The sequence below is a fragment of the Rana temporaria genome, chromosome 3, assembly GCF_905171775.1.
Source record: "Rana temporaria chromosome 3, aRanTem1.1, whole genome shotgun sequence".
In the NCBI taxonomy this organism is placed as follows: Eukaryota; Metazoa; Chordata; class Amphibia; order Anura; family Ranidae; genus Rana; species Rana temporaria.
This window is the reverse complement of record NC_053491.1, coordinates 440398621-440425415: the sequence shown is the minus strand read 5'-3', so window position 1 is coordinate 440425415 and position 26795 is coordinate 440398621. Positions and strand designations below refer to the sequence as shown.

The 26795-nt window shown below is 44.7% G+C and overlaps 1 protein-coding gene across 1 annotated transcript; it reads left to right on the top strand.

Annotated features, from left to right (window-relative positions):
- The first annotated feature begins 4319 nt into the window (after positions 1-4319).
- On the top strand, positions 4320-24857 carry LOC120933301 (beta-1,3-galactosyltransferase 2-like). Its single transcript, XM_040346438.1, has 3 exons — positions 4320-4642; positions 16843-16985; positions 23857-24857. Exon 3 carries the CDS (start codon positions 23869-23871, stop codon positions 24823-24825), a length of 957 nt encoding a protein of 318 aa, XP_040202372.1. The 5' UTR covers positions 4320-4642; positions 16843-16985; positions 23857-23868; the 3' UTR covers positions 24826-24857.
- The last annotated feature ends 1938 nt before the right edge of the window (positions 24858-26795 follow it).

The following is a 26795-nucleotide window of genomic DNA, read 5'->3' as shown; positions in this document are numbered from 1 at the left end:
CTCACAGCTATATGCCTTTCTCAATAGGATTGCTCTTTGGATGCTGACACACTAATCTCACGTGAGAGGAACTGCTGCTGTACCCCACCAGGCAGAGTTGTCTGCCATAGGCGGGGTTTTCTGTGTGTTGTGTTCTCCCTGCATTACCCAGGATTCTCTCTGGTTTCTCCTTGGAGGTATGACCTAGTCTTTTATCAGTGGAATATTATCTAGATATTTCTATACAGAATCTAATCCTACTGAAATCTATTTTGCAATCTATTTTGCTTTTTTGAGTCAAATCTGTTTGTAATAATAATTAATTTATGAGACATAATTAATTGTTTGATTGTTTCTTTTTGTCCGTTGGTCTGGACATTGATTATCATCACTATTTCATCTTATGCATTTTATGTAGATAATTGCGACCTGTGTGTTCCTGACGAAGCCCCGTAGTTGGGCGAAACATGTAGAACTAAGAACACTGGTCCTACGAGGAAGCAATTTTTCATTTGTTGGAAAAGTAGCATTTCTCTTGTTGTTTTTTTAAGATTTGGATATTGATGTACTGTAATCTAAACAATTTTTGTATGAATAAATGTTAACTTTTTAAGAAACATACCTTATCATTCCATTGTGTCTCGTGGGTTTGGTAAAGGTTACTGTCTTAGTGACTTATTCTCAACATACCCTTTTGCATCTATAAAGTCCCATACCCTACCCCAATTTGGGGATTCTCTCTAACCATAATCTTATATAGGGATACGGATGCATTTGGACACTATTATTTATTTTCTCTTCAATTGATCTATATCAAAACAATAACAATCTGATAAACAAATAATACAGCAGGAGACCAACAGGTTTCCCCTTTATTGAGGTCTAAGACAGATAAAATCCATTATTATAACAGACCAATAAAGCAAAGTTAAAATTTACCAAAATCACCTGCTCTGTCTTCAAGTCTCGCGTACCAGTCATGGGTATAATACCACCAGATTACCAACAGAAATACTATCCACCTACAAAGATTGGTAACAATAAAGTCAAAGTTGAGGAAAGAGAGACGAGAGCTTGAATGAAGATCCAAACTGCCAATAGGACCCAGATGAGAAGGCTATATAAAGGTAATCCAGCAATCCTATTGGCTGTTGATTTCCCCTCCAAATGTCATCTTCCAATTTCTTTTGGCAGCTGCCCATCAGTTCTGCTTGTAGGCAGTTGGAGTTTATCCTGCCCCAGCTAGGGGCAGGATAATTATATTCCCCTGGTTCTTTGTGTTATTGTGACGAACCCTCGTCCTCAAACCGGACTATGTCCGCCGTCAATGCTTCCTTTGTCCATAACCAGCACTATCCAAGACTCTTTAGCCCACCCATTCACCAGCTGCAACACAGTGTAGAGTGGCAAACAACAAAATGATTTATTATCACACATGGACACAACAAATAAATAACTCAGAGACTCCACCCCCTGGAAAACAGGGCGGGTTAAACTGTCCAATGATAATAGTGAGTGAGTGAGTGAGTAACTTGTATAGCGCAACAAATGAAAACTTAATCGCCTCAAGGTGCTTTGCATCCAGTGTTGTCCTGGTCCTTCAGAAGAGGTGGGTCCTTCATAAACACACAGGTCAGGTATGTTCAAACTTCTCATCAGTACACAGTCTTATCAGCAGGGGGCTGCTGGAGGAGTCCTCCTCCCTCTTTCCTCACAGCAAACACACTTACACATCCCATAATATTTGAGGCAGACAGCCACAATAGAACAATAGAATACAGTCACCCCCCAAATGATCACAGCAAAAAGTACACAACAGCATGAGACAACACAAAATATATACATATATAAAACATTGAGTCTGACTAGCACAGATCGAAGTGGGGTTCGCATTGACCCTGACCCTGAGACACAGGGTGATGTACACATGAGAGGGCCTGGGGAAGCTGGACATGGAGTTTCCAGAGCTTTCCATGGTAAGCTGAGTTGCACAAACCGCCCACCCAAAGTGACCCCTGTCACAGTTATAAAAAGGGACAGGGGCCTGGACCATAAAAAAGAGAAGAGAGAGAACAAAACAAGAGGAGGCAAGAGCAAACATGCCGACCCTAGAGTGACCATGAGTGTACATCTGCCCTCTTCTGCAGCCTGGAGGAACTGCTGGGACTTGCAGTCCGCTCTGAAGTTGTCAATACTGGATACTACCACTATGTACTCTGGCAAAGATGGATTCTTTCCTGATCAGGTATGCTGGGGAAGCTACAAGCCTAAGTTAGGGACTAGGGTTGTTAGGGAAAGAATGCACTTTATGTTGTGCTGCTGTGTTAATCTGGAATGCTTTTGAAACTTTGCCTTTGTCTGGTCTGAAGTTACTCAGATTACACACACAGGGCCAGATTCATGAAGCACTTACACCGTTTTTTTGGTAGATGCACGGCGTAAGTGCAGATTTGCGCCGGCGGATCGCTGCGCCTTACCCAGAGAACCAGATTATGCCTCCAAATAGACTTCATCGCCTCGGTGTAACCTTTCCACGCCGGCGCGGCGTTGGCGCAGATTTACGCTGGTCGGATCTGGCGCCGCCATGGTTTTTGTGTTTTAAATATGCAAATGAGGTTTTTGGGCCGATTCATCAACTTAAGCTTGACCGGCGCAGGCTACTCCCGGTGAGCGGAGCTGAAATTTCCGGTGCAAAGTTACACCTCATAAAAGCAGGGGTAACTTTGCACCAAACTTGCAGAGGTCAGCTGGAGAGCAGCTAAAGCAGCAGCGTTACAAACGAACTGAGCAACAACACTTGCTGGACAACACATAGAGGCGGTCCCCATGTTGGGAGAGGCCCTCAATAATTACAGCCCTCTCCTCTGGGCTGAAATTGGTCATCCGCCCACCTGAGGATTCCTCATCAGCCATAACTGCCCCACCACAATGCAAACGACCTAGCTTAGAAAAAAAAAAGCTTCAGTACATTTGCACCTGCAGGGCGGAAGTCTGGGCTGATTCATGGACTGGACTTTGGTAGTGGGTCGGCGTAGCTCAGGGATCACGCCGGGGTGCAGTTCTGAGCATGTGCAGATTGGGGCATTTACCCCTGGATGTCACTGAGCATGTGCGGTCTAAGATGCGCCCCGGCGTGACCCCTGCGCCACGGTCGGCACTTCATTAGCATAGGGTGACTCCCAGTTGGCCTTACCCCGCCTTACGCCGTCTAAAATCCGCCCCGCTGGGGCATCGTAGACAAAAAAGTTTCTTGAATCACCTAACTGCCTCTCCGCGCTGGACCGGTGTAGTCTAAAAATGATGCACCACGCCGGTGCAAATCTGCACCATTGTTCATGAATCTGGCCCATATAGTCTACAGCTTGGGTTGCTAAGCACATTGGGGTATGAAAATAACGACACAAGAGTTCATACAGTGTAAAGGTACAAGTGGTCACCAAGGGTAACGAAAGGTTTCTCTAGCAGCCTATTGTAAGTGTGTACATGTGACTGGTGGTATATCTTCTAACAAGAGTTGTTGGCACTCTCTTCTTGAGCAGGTCCATCGCCCATAGCAATGGGAGCAGATCAGCACCGAAGAGGTCCCCAGCCTGTACACAGGTATGGTAGAGGAAGGGTTAGGTGAAGTACACAAATGGAGTCTGCGCTAGGTGGACCGTGGGGCTCCATACTGTTACTGGGAGTGAGGTAGCGGTGAGGCGCTTGACAGGTGGGGAGGGCATTGGCTCTGCGTGTCCCTCCTAAAGGCACAAGTGACCATAGTAATGTATAAGTACATCGGGAGTGTTCATTAGAGTTCACACAGTTATTTAAGCAAATGTTCCCCATGTGTAAGACAAGTGACCCTGTTTAAATTGCCTAGTGTAGCCCAGAAAAACCCATCCCGGGGCAGGCCTCTCATGTGACCCTAGCTTGGCGCCCAACAAGAAGGGAAACAAGGAGGGCATGATGCCACCCCTACCATACAACCCCTGCCCTACCACATGATCAACAACAGCAGCATCTGGAGAAATATTCGCAGTAACAACTGCTTCTAGAACCTAACCACAGCAACAGAGAAAGGGAGGTCGTGACAAAATGGAAAGCTTCAACAAATTGGTAACCTTTAATTACTAATAGTTTAATTAAAGGAATTAACACTAATCATATGATAATTAAAAGAAAAGGTTGTAGGAGGGGTGACAGTCATTCGCTTTGTGCTCTAACATTGCCCACCAGGCATTGGCTCAATTACTGCAAATGAAGGTTTCTTTTATTTGGGAGTTTATGTTCAGAATGAGCATGGGATTTTTGGTCAGATTAAGGCGAATGTCCTTCCTCTGGCACCGCTAACAGCAGCCAATAAGCCTTTCTGATTCTTCTTTTTATTGTCTCTGCTCCGTGATCCCTGATTTATCGGAAAGCGAAAACAGTATAAATATATAGAGAGAAAACGCTGAGCTTGTTATTTCCTAAATCCACTGAGCTCCCCTCCCCTACTCGGTGCACAGCTGGTACAAAGGACCGTCTACTACTTCATACATTAGCAGGGCACACGAGGACCAAAACAGGTCATAATATCACGCTGTTCTGGGAACACCAGAAGAATGTAGGGAGGAAGCCTTAAATACTGCTGGGACTTCTGCTCCATTGAAGAAAAAGTAAAACTGTGTTTTACAGTCTGGTGAGTGACTTCGAAACGCTTATGACCTGAACAAATCTACTAAATACGGTTTGTATAATACAATAACATAAATGTATTTTCTGTTAAAAAAAAATGTATTTAAAGTGTATGTTCGGTCAAAACTTTTTTTTAGTTTTGCTTAGAGTGAAGAAAGGTTAGAAGCTTTTCAGGTTTTTACTGCTAATGGGACACTGTTAGATTTTTCTCACTTCCTTTCCTACTGACAATGGCCCAGATTCACGTCCAGCGGCGTAACGTATCCAATTTATGTTACGCCGCCGCAACTTGGACGGGCAAGTGCTGTATTCTCAAAGCACTTGTTCCGTAAGTTGCGGCGGCGTAGCGTAAATCGGCCGGCGTAAGCCCGCCTAATTAAAATTTGTATCAGGGTGGCGTGTTTTATGTAAAACTACTGTGACCCGACGTGATTGACGTTTTTGCGGAACGGCGCATGCGCCGTCAGTGGAATTTCCCAGTGTGCATTGCTCCAGAGTACGCCGCAAGGACGTCATTGGTTTCTATTTTTTTTATAAAGTGTATTTTGTGCGTGTACTCGAGAGAGGAGCCGGACTGCAGGAGTTGGGAGTAGGCAGGCCTCCCCCAGAGGCAATCTGCCACCTTTCTCCATGCCCCGGGTGGCAATGGCGGGTGTGTGAGGGGGTCCTCCCACACAGCCCGTCCTACCTGCTCCGCTTTGAAGCCCAACGGGGCAGAGGGACTCCCTATAAGGGAGTGAGAGGATCTAGCCCGCTCAACCAGCCCCGTTAGTCCTTCGCCTCTCTTTTTAGAGACCGCGTGGTCAAAGTGCGTGCATGTTAACCCAATTTAGAGTTCGTGTAAGTGTGGTGGTTTTTGTGGGAGGGGGGTGGGCGTACTAAGCGCAGGCTTACCTCGCATAGCACACCCACCGGGGGCCGGGCTGAGACCACCAAACTCAATTCATATGTAGCCGAGAGCGGGATCCGAACCCCTAGCTGCAGAGGTGAATGGCTTGTCAGCGCAGTGCCAATCTCGTTGAGCCACCGCAGCTCCCTCATTGGTTTCTACGTGAACGTAAATGACGTCCAGCCCCATTCACTACGTAACTTTTTCAAATTTCGATGCGGGAACGACGGCCATACTTAACATTGGCTGCGCCTCATATAGCAGGGGCAACTTTACGCCGGGAAAAGCCTAACGTAAACGTTGTAACTTTACTGCGTCGGCCGCGCGTACATTCGAGAGATCACGTATCTAGCTAATTTGCATACTCGACACGAAATTCGACGGAAGCGCCACCTAGCGGTCAAAAAAAATGTAGTTAAGATCCGACGGCGTAAGAGACTTACGCCTGTCAGATCTAATGGATATCTATGCGTAACTGATTCTAAGAATCAGGCGCATAGATACGACGGGTCGGATTCGGACTTACGACGGCGTACATGGCGCTACGCCGTCGTAAGTCCTCTGAGAATCCGGGCCAATGTGTTGCTAGATAGGAACTGAGGGGAACTCCCCAACAGTAACACAGGCACTAGAACAGGCATCCTCAAACTACGGCCCTCCAGCTGTTGTAGAACTACACATCCCATGAGGCATTGTAACACACTGACATTAGCAGACATGACTAGGCATGATGGGAATTGTAGTTCCTGAACAACTGGAGGGCCGTAGTTTGAAGATCCATACATTGGTGTGCAGTAGGGTGGCAGCAGTGCCAATGAGCTGATCTCAGTGCATTGCACTTTTTACTTTTTTTCCCCCAAAAAATTATTGAAAGGTCACAAAGTGATCTTTCATTAAAGTGTTTGTTAACCCAATATTTAATATTTCTGATATGTGTCTGCAAGTACCATGTACTTGTATGAGAAAGTACCCTCTTCTCTTTGTATTGCTTCCTTTGTGTGAAATCCCTGGTGTTCCTGCCAGTCCCTTTGCTTTTCTATTAACAACTGACCGCACTAAACAGGAGAGCATACCGTGGTCACTTCTCTAGCTGTGCTGGGAACTTAGCCTGCTCTCCTCCAATGATCAGACTTGACACGCCCTCCCTGAAAAATGTTTTTTATATCTTTACACAAATGTTTTAACTTTCATTTCTATTTTAACCACTTAAGCCCCGGACCAAAATGCAGGTAAAGGACCAGGCCCCTTTTTGCGATTCGGCACTGCGCTGCTTTACCTGACAATTGCGCGGTCGTGCGACGTAGCTCCAAAACAAAATTGGCGTCCTTTTTTTCCCACAAATAGAGCTTTCTTTTGGTGGTATTTTATCACCTCTGCGGTTTTTATTTTTTGCGCTATAAACAAAAATAGAGCGACAATTTTGAAAACAATTCAATATTTTTTACTTTTTGCTATAATAAATATCCCCCAAAAATATATAAAAAGAATAGTTTTTTTCCTCAGTTTAGGCCGATACGTATTCTTCTACCTATTTTTGGTTAAAAAAATCGCAATAAGCGTTTATCGGTTGTTTTGTGCAAAATTTATAGCGTTTACAAAATAGGGGATAGTTTTATATTTTTCTATGTTTGAGTGTATTGCCTAACGTTTATGACCAGATGACCAGGTTGTCTGGTGTTTTTTTTTTTTATGTTTTTCTGTTTGTTGGTTTGTCTTAAACCTAATAAAAATATCTTTAAAACAAAAAAAAAATTATAAAGATGCGCAAGCCCTGTCCATCTCAGCTTTCGCACTCTGGAATCTTCCCCTTAGGTGCTAGAGAACTTTGGGCCAGATTCACATAGCCCGGGCGCAGCGTAACGTAACTGGTTTAAGTTACACCGCCGCAATTTTTCCAAGTTAGTGCCCGATCCACAAAGCACTTACCTGGAAATTTGCGGCGGTGTATCCTAAACCCGTCCGGCGCAAGGCGTGCCCAATCGAATGGTGCGAGTCCCATTTAAATTAGGCGCGCTCCCGCGCGGACGTACTGCGCATGCTCCCGTCGCAAATTTCCCGACGTGCTTTGCGCAAAGTTACGACGCGCCGACGTTTTGTGAATCGCGACGGGTAAAAAAGACTTGCGCCGGGAAAAATAAAAAATTTAAAAAGAAATCGAAAAGCGACGCAGAAAAGACGGGTATACTTTTACATGATGTACTAAGTTTACACTTTGTAAAAGCAGCCCTATCTTTGCGACGGCAAACTAACACTTGTGGCGACGTAACGACGGGAAAAAATTTCGTGGATCGCCCTAACTGCTAATTTGCATACCCGACGCTGGTTTACGACGCGAAATCCCCCCAGCGGCGGCGGCGGTATTGCATCCTAAGATCCGACAGTGTAAAACTATTACACCTGTCGGATCTTAGGGATATCTATGCGTAACTGGTTCTATGAATCATTCGCATAGATAGAAACAGGGATACGACGGCGTATCAGCAGATACACCGTCGTATCCCTTTTGTGAATCTGGCCCTAAGCTCCAGCATTGAAAAGAAGCCGTGTGTAAGCTCTGAATCTCCGTAGCTGAAGCTTACACGAGGCTTAGGATTGTCTTTCTGCCCCCGTTTGACAGCACTGGTCCAGTCCTACCAGGTTTTAGCTTTGCTCCGGGTGGTTGAAAAAAGATGGAAGTGAAGAAAAGGATATGCTGCTGGGGAGGAGGACACTAAAGCAGTTGTTACTTTGTCCTCCAAAGGCACTTCAGTTTTTCATACGAGTTGGAAAGATTAATAATATCTCTGTAATTGAGATCCTAATCTTACATACAAGTCATAATAATGGGTTCCCATATTCACTGTTTGTTTTTGAATGTATTTAATGTTCTAGGAAATGAAGGAGAAGGAGCTGGGATGTATAGGGAACATCTTTTTTGAGCTTACACCCTAAAGTGAGCAAGGTACTATTAGCTGGATTCAGAGACGCCGCCGCAACTTTAAGGCGGCGTAGCGTATCGTATTTACGCTACGCCGCCTTAAGTCAGAGAGGCAAGTACTGTATTCACAAAGTACTTGCCTCCTAACTTACGGCGGCGTAGCGTAAATGCGGCCGCCGAAACACGCCTAATTCAAATGAGAATGAGGGTGGCGTGTTTTATGTTAATTACTCGTGACCCGACGTGATTGACGTTTTTTACAAACGGCGCATGCGCCGTCCGTGTACGTATCCCAGTGTGCATTGCTCCAAAGTACGCCGCAAGGACGTATTGGTTTCGACGTGAACGTAAATTACGTCCAGCCCCATTCACGGACGACTTACGCAAACGACGTAAAATTTTCAAATTTCGACGCGGGAACGACGGCCATACTTAACATTGACTACGCCTCCTAGGGGGCAGCTTTATCTTTACGTGGCGTATCTCTTACGGAAACTGCGTATCTTTACTGCGACGGGCGCGCGTACGTTCGTGAATCGGCGTATCTAGTCATTTACATATTCTACGCCAAACTCAACGGAAGCGCCACCTAGCGGCCAGCCTAAAAATTACACTTTAAGATACGACGGCGTAGGAGACTTACGCCGCTCGTATCTTAGCCTAATTTAAGCGTATCTGGTTTCCAGAATACGCTTAAATTAACGCCGGTGTAGATTCAGAGTTACGCCGGCGTAACTCTCTATGAATCTGTCTATATGACTAGCATTCCCAAGAGACGTAACAACGCAAAGACATCATGCAATAGCCCCATCTAGGGGTTAAAAAGTGGATGATCTGTTTCATATATTGTATAAATACATATGCCAGAAGTTAAAATCATACCATGTTCCTAAGTATAAGGAGATAAGCACATGGTATGATTTTAACGTCTGGCATATGTATACACTATATTACCAAAAGTATTGGGACACCTGCCTTTACACACACATTAACTTTTATGGCATCCCAGTCTTAGTCCGTATTAAAGAATGGTCAAACATTCCCATAGACACTCCTAAACCTTGTGGACAGATGTCCCAGAAGAGTGGAAGCTGTTATAGCTGCAAAGGGTAGGCCAACTCAATATTGAACCCTACAGACTAGGGGCCAGATCCACGTACATGCGCCTATCTTCAGGCGGGCGTAGCGTATCTCAGAAACGCTACGCCGCCGTAACTTAGAAAGGCGAGTACTGTATTCACAAAGAAGTTACGCATTTAGTTACGGCGGCGTAGCGTATATCGGGCGGCGTAAGCCCGCCTAATTCAAAAGAGACTGGTTGGGGGCGTGTTCTATGCTAACTAATCGTGACCCCACGTATTTGACGTTTTTACGAACGTCGCATGAGCCGACCGTGAAAGAATCCCAGTGCGCATGCTCCAAATTACGCAACAAATCGTCAATGCTTTAGACGTGAACGTAACTTACGCACAGCCCTATTCGCGAACGACTTACGCAAATAATGTAAAACGTAAAAATTTTTACGGTGGCCCGGCATCCATACTTAACATTGCGTACGCCTCAAATAGCAGGGGTAACTTTACGCCGGAAAAAGCCTTACGTAAACGACGTAAAAAAATGCGCCGGGCGTACGTACGTTTGTGAATCGGCGTATCTACCTAATTTGCATATTCCTCACGTAAATCGACGGAAGCGCCACCTAGCGGCCAGCATAAATATGCAACTAAGATACGACGGCGTAAGAGGCTTACGCCAGTCGGATCTTAGCAAAATTCCGGCGTATCTTGTTTTCTGAATACAGAAAAAATATACGCCGGAGCATCCTAGAAGTTACGCGGCGTATCAATAGATACGCCAGCGTAACTTCTTTGTGGATCTGGCCCTAAGACTGGGATGCCATTAAAGGGGATGTGCCATGAAAAAAATATATTAAAAGCCAGCAGCTACAAATACTGCAGCTGCTGACTTTTAATATTAGGACACTTACCTGTCCTGGAGTCCAGCGCCGTCCGCAGCAGAGGACGAGCGATCGCTCGTCACTCTGCTGCTCCCCCTGCCATCCTCAGTGAGGGAACCAGGAAGTGAAGCGCTCCGGCTTCACTACCCGGTTCCCTACGGCGCATAAGCGAGTTGTGCTGCGCCGCTGATTGGCTCCCGCTGTGCTCTGGGAGCCGAGTGTTCCCAGAGCACAACGGGGGGGGAAGGACGGGAGGTGATGTCATGCCCGCAGTTTTCCCGAAACTGTGTGGCCGGAAGTGGGTGCAAATACCTGTCTTTAGACAGGTATCTGCACCCCCCTCCCCCCTGAAAGGTGTCAAATGTGACACCGGAGGGGGGGAGGTTTCCGATCAGCGTGAGTTCCACTTTAGGGTGGAGCTCCGCTTTAAAGTTCATGTGCGTGTAAAGGCAGGCGTCCCAATACTTTTGGTATTATAGTGTATATATGGAATAGACCATTCACTTTTGAACCAATAGATGGGGCTATTGCATGATGTTTATATACAGTGGATATAAAAAGTCTACACACCCCTGTTAAAATGTCAGGTTTCTGTGATGTAAAAAATATATATCAATTCAGAAATGTTTCCACATTTAATGTGACCTACAAATGGTACAACTCATTTGAACAACAAACTGAAATCTTTTAGGTGGAGGGAAGTAAAAATAAAATAAATATAATAATATGGTTGCATAAGTGTGCACACCCTTGAACTGATACTTTGTTGAAGCACCTTTTGATTTTATTACAGCACAGTCTTTTTGGTTCTGAGTCTATCAGCATGGCACATCTTGATTTTGCAATATTATCCCACTCTTCTTTGCAAAAACACTCCAGATTTGTCAGATTGTGAGGGCATCTCATGTGCACAGCCCTCTTCAGATCACCCCGCAGATTTTCAATGGGATTCAGGTCTGGTCTCTGGCTGTGGCAATTTAAATTTTTCTTCTGGTGAAGCCATTTCTTTGTTGATTTGGATGTATGCTTTGGGTCGTTGTCATGCTGAAAAATGAGGTTCCTCTTCATGTTCAGCTTTCTAGCAAAAGTCTGAAGATTTTGTGCCAATATTGACTGGAATTTGGAACTGTTCATAACTCTACCTTGGCTAAGGCCCCTGAAGAAAAACAGCCCCAAAGCATCATGATGCCACCACCATGCTTCACATTGGGTATGGTGTTCTTTTGGTGATGTGCAGTGGTGTTTTTGTGCCAAACATATCTTTTGGAATTATGACCAAAAAGTTCAACCTAGGTTTTATCAGACCATAACACATTTTCCCACATGCTTTTTGGAGATGTCAGATGTGTTTTTGTTAAATTTAGTTGGGATGGATGTTTTTCTTGTTAAGAAAAGGCTTCCGTCTTGCTACTCTACCCCATAGCCCAGACATATGAAGAAAATGGGAGATTGTTGTCACATGTACCACACAGCCAATCCCAGACGACGTCCGCTAGTGATGAAACGCGTAGGGTGTGGCTTGCATTCCAGACGACATCACGCTTCTCCATACGGAGACTCAGCGAAACGGCAGACTAACTAAGCGGAGGAGATACTGCACTTGTTTTATATACACCGCGCACATCTACCAACTTTTTGTAAGTGCAATACAACTCTTTTATTAAATCATTTTATCGCAGTATACACTATGGAATTCTCTCTGTTTTCATTTCCCTGAGATACTATCGAGTGTTTGATCTACTGCTTACAACTAGCTTCAGTCACGAGTCTTTAGGGAGACTTTAATACCCTGGGCTTTTATTGACCGCTGTGATTGTGGTCACATCTGATGGTAAGGAGACTGCATCATCAGCATTTGGGTGTTCCCCTTGGTGGAAGGAAGTTTGCTTTCTTGTTTTTCCACAAAGCTTTTGTTTATCCAAAGAAAAAAATTCCTGGATTTATACACATCTATTTGTGATTTATGGGACTCATTCACTAATACATTATATTGCATTGATATATTCACTTATGTTTCTAATATTATATATTCACTTTATTGTAATTTTGCACAGGTTTTTTTTCCTGAGTATTGTTATTCACATACGATTGCTCTTTTACATGCATGTTATTTTCTCTTAACCCTTTATTGGAGTTTTTGGTAATATCATTTTTTTTAGCGCTGTACCTTACATTATAACACATTTTTAATTTTGTATCCACAATTTTTGGTACTGGCAGCTTTTCTCTAAATCACTTTGTATAGTTTAGCGCAGTGTTTTTCCAAAAATTGTACCACACAGCCAATATTTGCCAGATATTCCTGCAGCTCCTTTAACCACTTAAGGACCGCCTCCTATAGATATACGTCGGCAGAATGGCATGGCTGGGCACAAGCACGTACCTGTACGTCCTCTTTAAGTGCCCAGCCATGTAAAAACAGCTTCCCCGTCATTTACTGTGGCGCTGTCATTGATCTCCGAGCCCCCCAACACATATGAATGGCCCAATATCCAGACCAGTCCCGTCACCGAACCTGAAAATAAAAGAGGACAAACAGCATGCCATGACAACATGCTCAAAATTCACAACCAAACAGAATGCACCCCTACTACGTCCATCCAACTTCCTCACAAACCCACCACCAAGTGAGGCTGAACATACAGCTGAAACCTCCTAGATTCCCACCGTCCAATCCGTTTTACCACCTCCCCCTCCATCCCACTTCTGGCCGCCTCCGTCGCCACCTCTATCCGAAAAGAGTGGGATGAAAATTCCTTCTCGACCAAACCCAATCCCTGCAAGCATTTCCTAAAAACAGCAATAAATTGGAAACGCGACAAAGCAGATCCATCTGAATGAGCCAAAAGGAACCAGCCATCTGCGGGCGGATACCCAAAAACCCCCTAACTGCCCCCACCGGGCACAAAATAGAACCCGGCACTGAAAACACATGCACTGACCTCCCTTTTTCCTCTTTAACCTGTCTTTGACCTCCGCCAAAACAACAACAAATCCTCCTCTCCACACACTACCTCCTGACTCCCAATGCCACCCTGAACCTTTTAGAAGGACTGACCAACTCCCCTATCCTGAAAGCCCCAAAAAACGCCAACAAAAAGGCCGCTTTAAACAAAGCAACTTCATAAAAAGACGAACACACACACCCCAGCTGTGCCACAATACCTCCCAATATGTCAAACGTAACCGGCCTCCTGGTATCCCTCCGGACCGCCGCCCGTCGATATCCTTTCATTGCCTGACGCACCCAAAAATCTTTAGTAAAGTCAGTCTGCCCCTGCAATTTAAACAAAAACGCTAAACCGGACAACTTTTTATTTATTGTTGCTGCCTCCTTGAGGGTCTATTAATGCAGTCTGCTGGGACATCTGTTGTTGCTTCCGGGGGTCTATTGTTGCTGGGATGGTATTTTGTTGCGGGGGGTCTTCTATTATTGTGCGGGGGCTCTATTTGTTGCTGGGATGAGGTCTAATATTGCTGTATTGCTGGGGGGATCTACTGTTGCTGGGGTAGGGTCTATTGTTGCTCACTGCAGGGGATCTATTTTACTGTCTTTCTTGGTTATCAACAAAGGGATTGTGAGGTTTTGTTTTTTATTTTCTAAATAGGTTCCTTTAAGCTAGTGAATTTTTTTTTTCCTTCAATTTCCCTTCTAAATGTTTTTTTTTTCCTTTGTCTGAATTTCTCACTTCCTGTTTCTCCTCAGTAAGCTTGCCCCGATCATCCGAGCTGTTCTGGCTGGGGGTTAGTCAGCAAGCTTGCCCCCTTCCTTGGGACTACATCCTTCCTTGGAACTACATATTAAATAATATGATTGCATAAGTGTGCACACCCTTAAACAAATGCGGGGAGATGCTGTGTTCACATCCAAATGTGATTTCCCTGTTCAGGGTAGAGTGGTTGGTGCACAATCTCCCATTGCTAGGTTTTCATTGCTATAAAGAACCTCAGCAGGGAATATTCCATCACTACTTTGGCAGCCATGACAGATTGAGAGATCAACGTTTGTCTTCAATTTTATATTTAGGTATAAGAGTCCTACACTTCTTCCTGTATCACAATTTGGTGAAAAACACATGAGGTGATCTTTATATAAATGTGCCCAACAATGTTAACTCCTCTTCATCACTGTGCCATAAAAACAGGCTTACCAGAGAGCCATGACCCCCAATTACTGATTGGTCAAAAAGAGAAAAAGAAAGAGCCAAGCACTTCCAAACTTTATTAAAATGTTACAGTGGGCAGAGCCAAAGATTGTGACGTCATCATGCACCCGGAAGTGTAACGATCAAGTCATGAGATTCTATGGATTATTAGAGCTATTTCTTTTATCTATGTGAGTGGCTTTAAAGTTTTTTTGTTTTTTTAAATAAAAGTTATCATAGATTTTATACTATTGAATGTGGTTGGCTCCTACTTTTTCTCTTTTCCTATACATTTGAGATTCTTGATGAGACTGTAAGGGGAGATGCTTTCCAAGATGATAATAACCATGCCCATTTTGATCACTCACTAAATGGGAATCATGGCTCTCTGGTAAGCCTGGTTGTATGGCACAGGGGTGGAGTGGAGTTCACATTGTATATGTGCATATATACAGTGGATATAAAAAGTCTACACACTCCTGTTTGACAAAGATAAACCATTTCAGAACTTTTTTCACCTTTAATGTGACTTATAAACTGTACAACTCAATTGAACAATAAACTGAAATCTTTTAGGTGGAGGGAAGTCGAAATAAAAAAAAATAATAATATGGTTGCATAAGTGTGCACACCCTTAAACAAATACTTTGTTGAAGCACCTTTTGATTTTATTACAGCACTCAGTCTTTTTGAGTATGAGTCTATCAGCATGGCAGATCTTGACTTGGCAATATTTGCCCACTCTTCTTTGCAAAAACACTCCAAATCTGTCAGATCGTGAGGGCATCTCCTGTACACAGCCCTCTTCAGATCACCCCACAGATTTTCAATCAGATTCAGGTCTGGGCTCTGGCTGGGCCATTCCAAAACTTCAATCTTCTTCTGGTGAAACCATTCCTTTGTTGATTTGGATGTATGCTTTGGGTCGTTGTCATGCTGAAAGATGAAGTTCCTCTTCATGTTCAGCTTTCTAGCAGAAGACTGATGGTTTTGTGCCAATATTGACTGGTATTTGGAACTGTTCATAATTCCCTCTACCTTGACTAAGGCCCCTGTTCCAGCTGAAGAAAAACAGCCCAAAGCATGATGCTGCCACCACCATGCTTCACTGTGGGTACTGTGTTCTTTTGGTGAATTTTTGCGCCAAACATATCTTTTGGAATTATGGGAAAAAAGTTTTCCCACATACATTTAGGAGACTTCATATTTATTTTTGCAAAATTTAGCCAGGCTTGGATGTTTTTCTTTATAAGAAAAGGGTTGCGCCTTGCCACTCTACCATATAGACCAGACATATGAAGAATACGGTAACACACAGCCATATATTCCTGCAGCTCCTTTAATTTTGCTGCAGGCCTCTTGGCAGCCTTCTCGTCTTTTCATCAATTTTGGAGGGACGTCCAGGTCTTGGTAATGTCACTGTTATGCCATATTTTCTCCACGTGATTACGACTGTCTTCACTGTGTTCCATGGTGCATCTAATGCCTTGGAAATTCTCTTGTACCCTTCTCCTGACTGATACCTTAACAATGAGATCCCTCTGATGCTTTAGAAGCTCTCTGCCGACCATGGCTTTTGCTGTAGGATGCGACTAAGAAAATGTCAGGAAAGACCTACTAGAACATCTGAACTTTACTTGGGGGTTAATCAGAGGCACTTTAAATGATGGCAAATGTACTGACTCCTATTTAACCTGAGTTTGAATGTGATTGCTTAATTGTGAACACAGCTACATCCCCAGATATAAGAGGATGTGCACACTTATGCAACCACATTATTTTGTTTTTTTATTTTTACTTTACCCCCCTAAAAGATTCCAGTTTGTTTGTCAATTGAGTTGTACAGTTTATAGTTCACATTAAAGGTGGAAAAAGTTCCGAAATGATTTATCTTTGTCTAATTTTTTTACATCACAGAAACCTGACAGGGGTGTGTAGACTTTTTATATCCACTGTATGTGAAGATTTTCATCACATTGTGATTCAGGAAATAGTGAGGGATTATTGCACACTTTTTACACTTTGTATTAGCACTCATATTTATTGTTTATATTTTTGTATATTTATGTTTTAGCTTGATTAGCGCTATACTTCTTTTATGAATCTAATATATTAATATTATATACCACATATTGTTTTAGCAGCATTTAATATAGTACCATTTTTTTGGAACCATAAAGCATGGTTTAATTAAAAAAAAAATTATCTTGATATGTATTTGAGTATGCCTGTAAGCTCAGCCATTAATATAACATTAACATTAACATTAACATTAAATGTAGTGATCTTTTTCTAGGGAAGAATAATCAGTCAACTTTGGGCAATGTAAATCAAGATAGCTGCTTCCTTCAAGGCCGACATCAAAAGCTATTAAGAAAATTCTACAGGTACTAGCTACGGTGTTTGAAGATTTTGAGGACAAGATTTTGAGGACAATGTGTAAGTGAAACAGAAAGCATTAAAACTAATATTATTGGTATTTTAGTGCTTCTCATGTATAAAGTTCTCTTTTATACTGTAAATTTTCCAACTCTCAGTGGCAATTGTGTTCTCAGAAGCTGTTGGAAAAAAATGAGTGAGCTACTTTAAGACCCGTGTCACACAAGGGATCCTTTTAACAAGTAAGAAAATTGCTAGAAGAGCCAATAAACCATTCACTAGCTACTGTGGTGCTGCTTCCTCACTGGTCAGACTAGCAAGGAAACATTTCACCATTGTTTTGACTTGCAAGCCATGTCATAGAACCAGGTAAGTATATTATTTAGCATTGTTGTGTAGCACCCTTGTCCTAAACAGGGCTGCTAGTAAATTTAGTTGTGCTAGGTGGTAACTAGCCTGGCTAATTTGTAGTTTGATCAAATGATTTTCTCCTAAGCTTGAATGGAACGTTGATTCTCTCTTTAGTTAATAAGTGGCCCTGTTCCCTTTGGCATTAATATGATAATTACAGTTAATTTCAGGTTATGAGTGAATGTGCTTTCTCAGCCAATAAGCAGGAGTTTCTTTGGCTGCTGAGGCTGCTGGTATAGTCTATTTATTGGGAGAGAATCAGGTGATTGGGGTTCATTCCACCCGGGCTGCCTGGATGTGTGTGTTTGGAGAAGCAGCAGAAGTTCTGAAGCCTGAGGCCAAGCCATGTGTAAAGGGGGCTCAGCCCAAGGGGAGCCCGATTGTTGCCAGGAGGCATATGAGAAGAAGTTGCCAGAGGGTCAACCACTCTTGTTGCCAGAGGCAAGTGTCGAAGGGATGGATTTCCGAAGGAGTACCAGAGCAGACTCTTCATCAGCCAGGGACTGTTATGTGTTGGGAAAGCTTTAGGAGAGAACTCATCCAATAATACAGTGGGTAGCTGTGAGTAAAGCTTGAAGGAGTACAGGGGGTAGCTATAGGTAAAGCTGGAAGAGAAGTGTAGCAGATAGCTGTGAGTCTGAGTGGTGGGTGAAGCTTGAAGAATACAGAGGGTAGCTGTGATTTGAGCTCAAGGGATCCAGCAGGTAGCTGAGAGTCCAAAAAATTCAGTGGGATACTGTGAGCTGAGCTCGAAGATCTACAGTGGGATACTGTGAGTGAAGTGTTAGCTATTGGAGACAGCAGTTGCTACAATATACAGATTGCTGCATTCAGCTTCAAGGCCCTTTTTCTGTATTGCTATCTGCCTAGTTCTATGTTTGGTCTGCAGAGTCTCAGTCTGCCTATTTGCTATTGCAGTTGCCTAAGGGTGTCCTGTGCCCTACCCCTCACTCCTACAGTTCCAGTTAAGAGAAATAAAACTTTGTTCATTTTTAAAAGTGAGTGGTGCCCATCTTTCCACCTTGTACTACACCCACCATGTCTAGTAACCTGCACCGTGAGGAGGAATGTCAGCTCTGGAGATCACCATCACGCCTCTGGAGGTCAGGGAGACCTCTACAGGTGTGTCAAGGAATTTGGTGGACCAGGGGGAGCAGTCAACCAACAGGCAATACACTAGAGCAGTGTAAATTTTAAGAGGATTAGAGCAAATGGTGAACAGTGGCAGTGTCAGCAGGCCAGGCACATATGGTCAGACCAGGCACATATAAATAGAGTTCAAGTTTAGTCTAGTCTGTAGGCAAACAGAGCAATAAGAGACAACAGTGGATGTGATAGGCTGTAGATCTGGATAGGCACAGTTACGTTGAATACAAACAATTCACTGGAAAAACCAAACCAGTAGAATTTAGAGTTAGACAAGACTGCATCCAGCACATATGCAAAAGAGGCTAACCTATTAATCACACACAGGCAGCAGTCTATTTACGCAATCTAAATGAGACAGATGTGCACTGCACAAACCTATTTGCTAAAACTTTGCACTGTAAAAGAGCACCTGGTATAGTCGGATTCCACAGTTCCAGGTTTGTGTAGTAGTGTCTTTCCCTTGGGTTGACAACTCCTAAACTCCTACATCTTGCAGTGACCAGGGGTCAGCAGGAGGAACCCATTGTATCCCCTTGGTATCAAACATGTTTGCGCTATGATTGCATATCTTTTTTCCCGAGTTATATTCCCTGATTTCCACTAAAGCTAAAGGAATCGTTTTCATCTATGCTGCTGATTGAGAGAGACTCTACATTTAGGCTTCATGTCCATGGACGTTTTTAAAAAAGGGCTGTAAAGCTAGTACAGACGCCAGGAAAAAAGTGGCGTTTTTAACGCGATTTTTCCCGCGTTTTGCATTGAATTCAATGCACGTTTTGCCGCGCTAGTTTTCAGCCGTGTTTTTCTCTCTCTATTCAAAATCAATGGTTCCCTATGGGAGCCCATTGATTTGAATAGAGGTCGCACCAGAAGTTGAATGAAGATGATCCGACTTGCGGGCCGACTCGTGTGCGGAGAATCTTGAAGGGGAACCCCGCGCAAATTTAAAAAAAATTGCGTGAGGTTCCCCCCAAGATGATACCAGAACCTTTGGTCTGGTATGGATTTTAAGGGGGAACACCTATGCCTTATCCGAACACGCTACCCAGCCAGTCAGGAATGGGAGTGGGGACAAGCGAGCACCCCCCCCCTCCTGAGCTGTATCAGTATGCATGCCCTCAACATGGGGGGGTGGGTGCAATGCGCTCCCACCCCAAAGCACAGTTGTCCCCATGTTGATGGGGACAAGGGCCTCTTCCCAACAACCTTGGCCGTTGGTTGTCGGGGTCTGCGGGCGGCGGGCTTATCGGAATCTGAGAGCCCCCTTTAATAAGGGGGCCCCCAGATACCGGCCCCCCACCCTATGTGAATGAGTATAGGGGACATCGTACCCCTACCCATTCACCTGGTGGTAGAAAAATGTCAATAAAAAAAAACACTACACAGGTTTTTAAAGTAGTTTATTATGCAGCTCCGGGGGTCTTCCTCCGACATCGCTGTTTTCTTTCAGCTCTTTTACCAGCGGCAGCCCGGTCTTCTCCCTTCTTCGGGGGGTCTTCTTCCGAATTCGGGGAGTCTTCCGACTTCTCCGCTCTCCGGTTCTTTTTCTCTTCTGCCGGGCACCATCGATGTCTTCTTTCAGCTCTTTCACCAGCGGGGGCCCGGTCTTCTGTGTCACCTTCTTCTCTTCTTCTCCTCTTCGATGTTGCCTCCCGCTGTAACGCTGGGTGTGCGGTGCGCAATGATTTATATAGGCCTCTTATGATGTCACAGTCCCAGCATGCTCCGGGTGGTGAAGACATAAGGGGGCGCGGTTATGTCGTCACCACCTGAAACATGCTGGGACTGTGACGTCATAGGAGGCCTATATAAATCATCGCGCACCGCACACCCGGCATTACAGCGGGACGGAGCGTCGTGGCAACATCGAAGAGGAGAAGAAGAGAAGAAGGCGACGCAGAATACCGGGCCCCTGCTGGTGAAAGAGCTGAAAGAAGACAGCGGTGGTGCCCGGCAGAAGACCCCCGAAGTCGGAAGAAGACCCCCGGAGCTGCCTAATAAACTACTTCAAAAGACATTTTTCTACCACCAGATGTACCCCATACTCATTCACATAGGGTGGGAGGCCGGGATCTGGGGGCCCCCTTATTAAAGGGGGCTCTCAGATTCCGATAAGCCCGCCGCCCGCAGACCCTCAACAACCAAGGTTGTCGAGAAGAGGCCCCTGTCCCCATCAATATGAGGACAACGGTGCTTTGGGGTGGGGGGCGCACCAACCCCCCCATGTTGAGGGTATGTGGCCTGGTACGGTGTAGGAGGGGGTGCTCGCTCGCCCCCCTTCCTGACCTGCCAGGCTGCATGCTCAGATAAGGGTCTGGTATGGATCCTGGGGGAACCCCCACGCCGTTTTTTTTCGGTGTGGGGGATTCCCCTTAAGATCCATACCAGACCGAAGGGGCTTGGTATCATCCTGGGGGGAAACTTCACGCAAAAAATATTTGAATTTTTGCTGGGGTTCCCCTTCAAGATTCTCCGCACACGAGCCACCCCGCAAGTCGGATCATCTTAATCGACTTCTGGTGCGACCTCTATTCAAATCAATGGGCTCCCATAGGGAACCATTGATTTTGAATAGAGAAAGAAACACTGGACAAGGCTTAACACAGCGTTAAGCCTTGTTAAATCACGTTTTCCGTCATCTTACGTCATTACAGCTCTAACGCTGGAGCTTCAGAACGCACTGGTCCTGGGTTACTTTTGCAGCTTAAAAACGGCTCAGCCATTTACAGCTCAAAAACGTCATGGTGGGCATGAGGCCATAGGCTAACATGGAGAGCCATTTTTAAGCTGCAAACATTGCAAAAGTGACTGTAAAAACGTCCGTGGACATGAGGCCTTATATTAGGCATTTCTGATATAAAGTTCTGGTGAGTGTGCATTTGTTATGCCTAATTTATGGTGGAGCACTACTTGAAGGCTTATACCTGCTCTGAATCACGGTGATTGGACTTTTTTTCTCCTTTTCCTTTATATGAAGATTTATTATTATTGCATAGTTTTATTTGGACTTTTTTCATGGTTATATAAGTTTTTTTTATTTATTTTTTTGTCTTTGGATGTGAATTTGACACACTACTAATGGATGAAGGTTTATTATGAAATAGCGCCACACCTTTCCCTATATACTTATTCACTAATTGGAGTGGTTTTATCCACTTTTAAAAGGGATAGCTTCACTCATATGTTTTGATTGAATTACTTTTTATTCACAAATTACTTATTTTTTTATACTGTATGTTAGGGTTGCACAGATACAACTTTTTTAAGACAGAGAACAAGTACTGATACTTTTTTTTTCACTGTCATGTGACAGTGGCACTAATATGCAGCACTGATAGGTGGCGTAGACTGTGTCAGTCTTTTTTTATTATTATTATTATTTTTTACAAGTTATATTTTTCTTTGTTATTTTTTTTTACAATGCTTTCTTTTTGGGGTCGGGGGGTGGATAGTGTCAGTATTTTTCTTTATTTTTTTACAATTTAACTTTTAAATATGTTAAAATTCTTTCTTTTTTTATTATAAGGGCTTTGGTGATATATCAGGGGTATAAACTGAGACAGAGAAAAGGACTGAGGACACAGATTCCCCAGTCCCTTTCTCTGCAGCCCTTTAGCTGCACTAAAGATGAATGGACAAGAGACAGAGGCTCCTCCCCATTTATAAATTGAAGCATCATAAACACAGTTTACGGTGCTCAGTTATGAATGGACAATCAGTAATCAGTGATTCTGCTCATTCAGAAAAGGAAGGAGTTGGTAAATGACACATTTAATGTCTCCTTCCTCCGCTCTCCATCCTGACAGATCCAGGGGGGGACCGGAGGGGGAGCACAGAGGGGTACGCAGAGGAGGACACAAAGGGGGACACAGAGGTGGACCCGGAGGATACAGGGGACAGTCGGGGATGATCAGTGTGTTATGCCGCATACACACGACCATTTTTCACAATGTGAAAAATTACAATTTTTTTTAATGTCATTCAAAACGATCGTGTGTGGGCTCCAGAGCATTTTTCGCGACATTAAAAATGGCCATTAAAAATTTAGAACATGCTCTAAATTTTTGCGTCGTTTTTCACGTTGTAAAAAATGGTCGTGTGTAGGCTTTAACGACGTGAAAAAAACACACATGCTCAGAAGCAACTTATGAGACGGGATCGCTCGTAATGGATTTAGAACATTCATTACGCTGTAACAGACTGAAAAGCACGAATCGTCTCTCACCAAATTTTTACTAACACAAAATCAGCAAAAGCAGCCCCAAGGGTGGCGCCATCCGAATGGTACTTCCCCTTTATAGTGCCGTCGTACACGTTGTACGTTACCGCGATCGTGTGTAGGCAAGGCAGGCTTAACAATAATCGGGTTGAAAAAAATGTACCGTATTTATCGCGGTATAACGCGCTCCCGCGTATACCGCGGACCCCCAAAGTGACCCCCAAACCTGTGGAAAAAAAGTTATTTTTGTACTTACAGTTTTGGTGTCTTGCACGGCGTCCATCGGCGGCCTCGTCGGGTCCGGCGTCCTTCTGCGGCTTCGGGTGTCCTCTCCGGCGGGTCCGGCGTCCTTCTGCGTCGTCGGGTGTCCTTCTGCGGCGTCGGGTGTCCTTCTGCGGCGGGTCCGGTGTCCTCTTCGGCGGGTCCGGTGTCCTCTTCGACGGGTCCGGCGTCCTCTTCGGTGTCCTCGCTCGCTTCCCGCGCCGAGTTTTGAATACTGCGCCAGCATATGCCAAGCGCAGTACACTCGGGCAGGCTCGGGAACTGTCGCGCTCACGTCCTGTACGTCCAGGACGTGACCGCGGAACAAGCCGAGACTGGCCGAGCCTGCCCGAGTGTACTGCGCTCAGTATATGCCGGCGCAGTATTCAAAACTCGGCACGGGAAGCGGGTATCGGCGTATATCGCGCACCCACGATTTTGCCCTGATTTTCAGGGCAAAAAAGTGCGCGATATACGCCGATAAATACGGTCGTTTTTTCTAGACCATTAAAAACGGTCATGTGTACGCGTGGCATTACAATCACTGATCTCCCTGGGTGGCTTTCAATAAAAATCAGCTGAAAGCCGTGGGATGAGAAGCGGCTGTCAGCTGTTTTATTGCAAGCCTCACAGGGAGAACGGTGATTGTAACTCCCCCACCGCCACACCGATCATCCCTGAGTACAAATACTGGTGCAAATGCTCGATATCGTACCAATACTAGTATCAGTATCAGTGCAACCCTACTGTATGTTTTTGAATGTGATTTTTATCCCAAAAAACATTGTAGCTTTTAAAAATTATAATGAGACTGTGGTGTGTTGTTTCACAAATAGTGCAGTTTTGTAGTTAAAAAAAAATCTATAATAAAATATCTATTTCTGTACACAGGAAGGCATTTGGATGGGGTCATCTCCGAAAAACTTTATCAAAGCTCTCTTCCTTGTTCTCATCTTTATTATCATTTTAATTAGTTACAATTTCCACAAGAGTCAAAAACCCAAAGTTGTCACCACTGCCAAGCATGTCCATCTCACACCTATGTATCCCTACCTTATAGAAGAGGACCAGAAATGTGCAAATGGACCTCCTTTCCTGCTGCTGCTTATCCCTTCTATTCCAGAAGAGACCCTAAATAGAGATGTCCTGAGGAGGACATGGGCAAATGAGACCTTAGTCAATGGTGTTAATGTAACAAGACTTTTTCTCTTAGGGAGACCATCCAGTCAAGAAATTCAGGAGAGCATCATATTGGAGAGCTCCAATTTTCATGACATAATACAGCAAGATTTTTTTGACTCCTACAACAATCTCACGCTCAAGACATTGATGGGCATTGAATGGGTCAGTCGCATATGCCCAAATGTGAGCTACGTTATGAAAGTCGACTCTGACATGTTCTTAAACCCTTGGTTTCTAGTGGAGAAGGTCTTGCAGCCTTCTAGTCCTGCCAAAGTGAATTTTTATACTGGGCTGCTGATGCTTAACGCTTTACCCCAGAGAGACAAAAGCAGCAAGTGGTATATGCCATTGTCACAGTACTCCAAAAATGTTTATCCACCATATTGCTCCGGCACTGGCTACATCTTCTCTGGGGACCTGGCAGGAAGGATATACAAGAAAGCTAGTAGCTTCAACATATTCCCATTTGAGGATGTTTTTATAGGAATGTGCTTAGAAAGCATTGGAATTAAAGTCTCCAGACCAGCAGGAAATTGGTTCATGGGAGATAAAATTAATTATGACAGGTGCCAGTTTTCCAGTATTGTCACAGTCCACCATTTTATGCCACAAGAGTTGCTGAAGCTCTGGCCTGATTTCATCAACTCCCTGGAGACTTGCAACAAGAAGGGGACATAATGGAGCTGTAATAAAAAACAATCTGAACTCCACTGATTTGGCTGAACGTGAATTAGGAGCTATAGAGAAATGCTGCTTACCTCTATTGTCACAATTGGTCAGTTAGTAAGGCCTTTTTCAAGATAACTCATCTTCAACATGGAGATAAAGCCCCTGATTTAACAAGCTGCAATGGTACTTTGATAGAGACTCATTAATCAATTTCCTGACAAACTCAGGGCTAACCATTTCTGCCGTCTGATTCAAATTATAAAGTGAGACAAATGCAATCAAAAAACAGACCACATGCTCACCTTCCAACGTTTCAACCAGCAAAGAGGGTGGCTGCCGTCTGAGCAGTTGCCTTTATTTTTAGCACACGAGCACAAAATGCATTTTCATTGGTTCACATTAAACAGAAACACCCATGTCACCCACCCCCTTGTGAGGCTGTCATTGGCCAGTTCATATAAGGGCCTCTCCATATAGCACAAATCAGTTCTTGTTACAAAGTAAAGTTCCTTCCAAAGTAACGAGACACAAATTCCTTCTGGGATCTGTAAAGGCAGGATGATGGGGGAGGGGTGACTTCCTATCGAGAAAAGTCCATCTGTATTTCCACACATGTCCAGGAATTCATCATAAAGGAGGGGCCGTAATTAGGAGTGAGGGGATGGAGTTGCTTCTTGATTTGGAAGACAGAAGGAGAAAATGTAGACTGAACTAAAACCATCATATATGATTGGGGTGCCGCCAGAGGTCCTCAGGGGTTCTGCGGGATCATGGTAGAGAAAGGCTATCAGATGAGCCCAAGCTCCCGATCCCCAGGCAAACTGTACATCGGCACTGGGAAGGAGCTCGGTCAGACTCAGCAAAGCGAAAGTAAAGGGAGGGGGAGTGTGCTGTGCTCTCTTCTTCCCCCTAGAGTGCAGTACCCAGCTTTTTACCCCCCTTCTGGCCACTCGCTGCCTCAATCCTGGCAACAAACGCCTCAAGGACTGCCTTCATAGCATCCACTGAGGCCGCAGGAACAGGGGCACTAAGGGTTAGCTTTGGCACGCTTGGGGTAGAAGCCTCCGGTTCGGACGCCATGCTGACCCACAGGCCACCCTCCCGGCCGCAACAGAGAGCAGGGGACCCCCCAGAGGACTCACCACCCGACCAAGCTGTAGTGCTGCTGAGAAGCTAGAAACGCTAGAAACGCTGCCCGTGCTGTGCCATCCCTCAGGAAGTGTGCTGGGAGCTTTCGCGCCGTTACTCTGGTCACTAGAGGCCGAAAAACTTTCCAAGATGGCCGCCGACATGCAAAAAACAGCATGCAGGCTACAAGAAAATGGCCGCCGATCGTCAATAAGAGTGCCCGTCACCGGCAAAATGGCGGCCAAACGTGTTTTTAAAACACACAGGGCCGGATTCACGTACAGCTGCGTAAAATTGTGCGGGCGTAACGTATCTGATTTATGTTACGCCTCCGCAACTTACACGGGCAAGTGCTGTATTCTCACCGTAAGTTGCGGCAGGGTAGCGTAAATCGGCCGGCGTGGGGCGTGTTTTATGTAAAACTACTGTGACGCGACGTGATTGATGTTTTTGCGGAACGGTGCATGCGCCGTCCGTGGAATTTCCCAGTGTGCATTGCTTCAAAGTACGCCACAAGGACGTCATTGGTTTCGATGTGAACTTAAATAACGTCCAGCCCAATTCACGGATGACTTACGCAAACAAAGTAACTTGTTCAAATTTCGGCGCGGGAAGGACGGCCATACTCAACATTGTTACGCCGCACTTATGCCTCGTATAGCAGGGGCAACTATACGCCGGGAAAAGCCTAACGTAAACGTCGTAACTTTACTGCGTCGGCCACGCGTACGTTCGGGAATTCGCGTATCTAGCTAATTTGCATACCCGACGTGAAATTCTACGGAAGCGCCACCTATCGGTCAAAAAAAATGCAGTTAAGATCCGACGGCGTAAGAGACTTACGCCTGTCG